This window comes from Ursus americanus, chromosome 9 (assembly GCF_024610735.1).
Source record: "Ursus americanus isolate L20-20 chromosome 9, mUrsAme1.1.p, whole genome shotgun sequence".
Taxonomy (NCBI): domain Eukaryota; kingdom Metazoa; phylum Chordata; class Mammalia; order Carnivora; family Ursidae; genus Ursus; species Ursus americanus.
In genome coordinates, this window is record NC_142135.1 from 56,246,070 (window position 1) to 56,249,006 (window position 2,937).

Below are 2,937 nucleotides of genomic sequence, written 5' to 3' on the forward strand. Positions count from 1 at the left end.
TGGGTTTTGTGTTATTTCTATTTTTAATTCTTTAAGGAACCTCCATACTGTTTTCCATAGCGGCTGTACCAATTTACATTCCCACCAACAGTGCATGAGGGGTCCCTTTCTCCACGCTTGCCAGAACTTATTTCTTTTCATCTTTTTGGTACTAGCCATTTTGGTGTGAATGATATCTCCTTGTGGTTTTAATCTGCATTTCCCTGATTAGTAATAGAGAGCATATTTCAGTTGGTCATTTGCATGTCTTTTTAGAAAAATGTCTATTCAAGTTATCTGCCCATTTTTAAATTAGATCATCTCTTTGGGCAAATACCTACTCTGTGCAGTTGATGGGTTGTATAGTAGTTCTATTTTTAACTTTTTTGAGGAATCTCCATACTTTTGTCCAGAGTGGCTGCACCAGTTTGCACTCCCACCAACAGTATAAGAGGGTTCCCCTTTCTCCACATCCTCACCAACCTTTGCTTCTTGTGTTCATTTTAGCCATTATGATAAGTGTGAGGTGATATCTCATTGTAGTGTAGATTTATATTTCCCTGATCAGTGATGTTAACCATCTTTTCATGTGTCTTTTGGCCATCTGCATGTCTTATTCGGAAAAATGTCTATTCATGTCTTATGCCCACTTTTAAATTATTCATTTTTGGGTGTGTCGAATTTTTTAAGTTCTACATATATTTTGGGTACTAACCCTTTATCAGATAATGTCATTTGCATGATGAGGATTAAGGAGGACACTTGTGATGAGCATCACCTGGATTCTAGGGAAGTGTTGAATCACTATATTGTTCATATGAAACTAATATTATGTTGTATATTAACTGGAATTTACATGAAAACTTAAAATCCCTTTGTTAGGTTTTTCTCTTCGCCAATGAAATCAAGATCGCAAGGCAAACATGGTTCAAGGGATGAACTTTATTGCAAGCACCCTCGGGCGAGGTTCCACGACTCAGGAAAGAGCGGTGAGTCGGAGAAGTCGCTCCCACGGCAAGGCAGCGAGGGTTTTTATTGGGTACTGCTGGGGGTGGGGAAAGTCTGTCTTGGAGAGTCGCGGCAGGTTTTTATTGGGTACTGCTGGGGGGTGAGGAGAGTCGGTAGGATGGGTTTCAGTTTCCTGCCTAGGTTTTGGTTTAAATCTTGGCGGGAGAGTCGGCCATCTTGGGTGTCTTGGCCCCTTTTTCTTGGCCAGCCCAATATTCCGACCTTTTGTTTTATATAATGGTATCGGGGGCGTCGACTCCATTCTGGCTACTTCCTGCTGATGGTCGGGTGTCGTCATAGGGGTAGTCGGAAGTGGGCAGGCGAGAATGGGGCTGTAGGAGCAGTTGGTTGACTGACACCCAAATTACTTCCCGCAAGCGTTCCTGTATGTACCAAATAAGGCAGGGGGCAACCGAGATTAGCAGGAGGATTAAGCAGAGGGGTCCCGCTAAAGGGAGAAGCCATGTTACCCATGTATGGGGGTCTAGGCCCCATATGGAGGTGTCTTGGCGCCTTGCTCGGATCCGGTCCTTGAGTTCCCGGATCTTGGAGGTGACTATACCCGACTGGTTGACAAAATAACAGCACTCCTCGTTTAGGTAGAGGCAGATTCCTCCCTTTTTGGCAGTCAGGAGGTCCAAGGCACGTCGGTTTTGTAGGGCAATGGCAGCCAAACTGGTGACCTGGGTCTGTAAGGCAGTAAGGGAGTCAGCGATCCGTTCCATGTCATCGTTGAGTGCTTGGGAGAGTTTATAGTAGAAATTTATTGACGTCCCAAGCCCAGCCGCTCCAGTTGCCACCCCAGTGGTTAAGCCCACCCCTATCAGCAGGGGAAGGAATACAGCCCTTTTTTCTCAGCGCTGGGGGAATAGTATGGACAGGAGTTGGGAATGGGAGTAGATGTTGGTAGATGGGGATAGTAGGATAAATATACAGTCTAGGGAGTCATTAGTAGTCAGGCAGCAATAGATTCCCTTGGGGCATGAGAGGAACACCTCCGAGGGAGTGCAGTAAGGAAGGGAGGAGGTGATGTTGGTGCGAGGGGTGAAGGTGTTGATGGTGGAGGAAAGATTAAGGATTGGTATGGTCCCTCCAATGGGTCCGATGTGGACTGTCTTATTGTTGATGGTGGAATTGGGGAGGGGCCACCGGGTTGGAATGGGTATCCCCACAACATTACAGAGAGTAGAGAAGGGGAAACAGATCCAGCAGTCGCGGTCCTGAGAGATGTTCTGCCACAGGTTATAGCTGGAGTTTAAAAGGGCCACTGTCAGTTGCTCAGTGGTGGGAACCTTCTGGATGCTGTCGAGATTGATTCCCTTGTAGGTGGGATAGGCCTGGGCTTGTAGCTGCTCATGTAACCTCCTGACTATTTGCTGGGTTTGGTTACGGCCGGCCTGGTCCTGGACCCCTCCTCCGTTGTAGAGTCCTATCTGGGTCAGATATGTCCAGCAGACCTTCCCCGTCTTGGGGTAAGTGTCGCAAGGGTGACTGTACCTTTCAGGTACCCAGGTTCTTCCTGGGGCGTGGACAGATGTACAAATATATGGGGACTTTCCTGCATAGCATTTACTAGGCATATAGGTGAATGACTGGAAGTACCTTGTGTGTCCGCTGCCACGCATGCATTCACGTTCTGTCGCTTGGGTCAGGGGGCTCAGGAGAACCAGAGGGAGGAGCCCGTACCAAGCGAAGTTTGGTAGGGCCCACCATCTGAGAGGTCCAGTCATTACCTGTAGGTGCCCGTTCGAGGTTGTTGATGTGTACCCACACCTGGTGCCCCAGCAGTTTTGCCGCGGTTGGGGTGGTAAGGATGACAGTATGAGGCCCTGTCCATCGCGTCTGCAAGGAGCCTGGGTGCAGATTTCTGAGGAGGACCTGGTCCCCTGGGTTTCTTATGGTCATGGTCATTCGGGGCAGGGATGACAGCATCAGCATGGGCCCTCAGGA

At 48.2% G+C, this 2,937-nt stretch overlaps 1 protein-coding gene across 1 annotated transcript; it reads right to left on the bottom strand.

The window, feature by feature from the left end:
* Positions 1-1,841: 1,841 nt before the first annotated feature.
* On the bottom strand, positions 1,842-2,717 carry LOC148109470 (syncytin-1-like). Its single transcript, XM_087864428.1, has one exon. The coding sequence runs from the start codon at positions 2,715-2,717 to the stop codon at positions 1,842-1,844; it is 876 nt and encodes a 291-aa protein (XP_087720554.1).
* Positions 2,718-2,937: the final 220 nt, after the last annotated feature.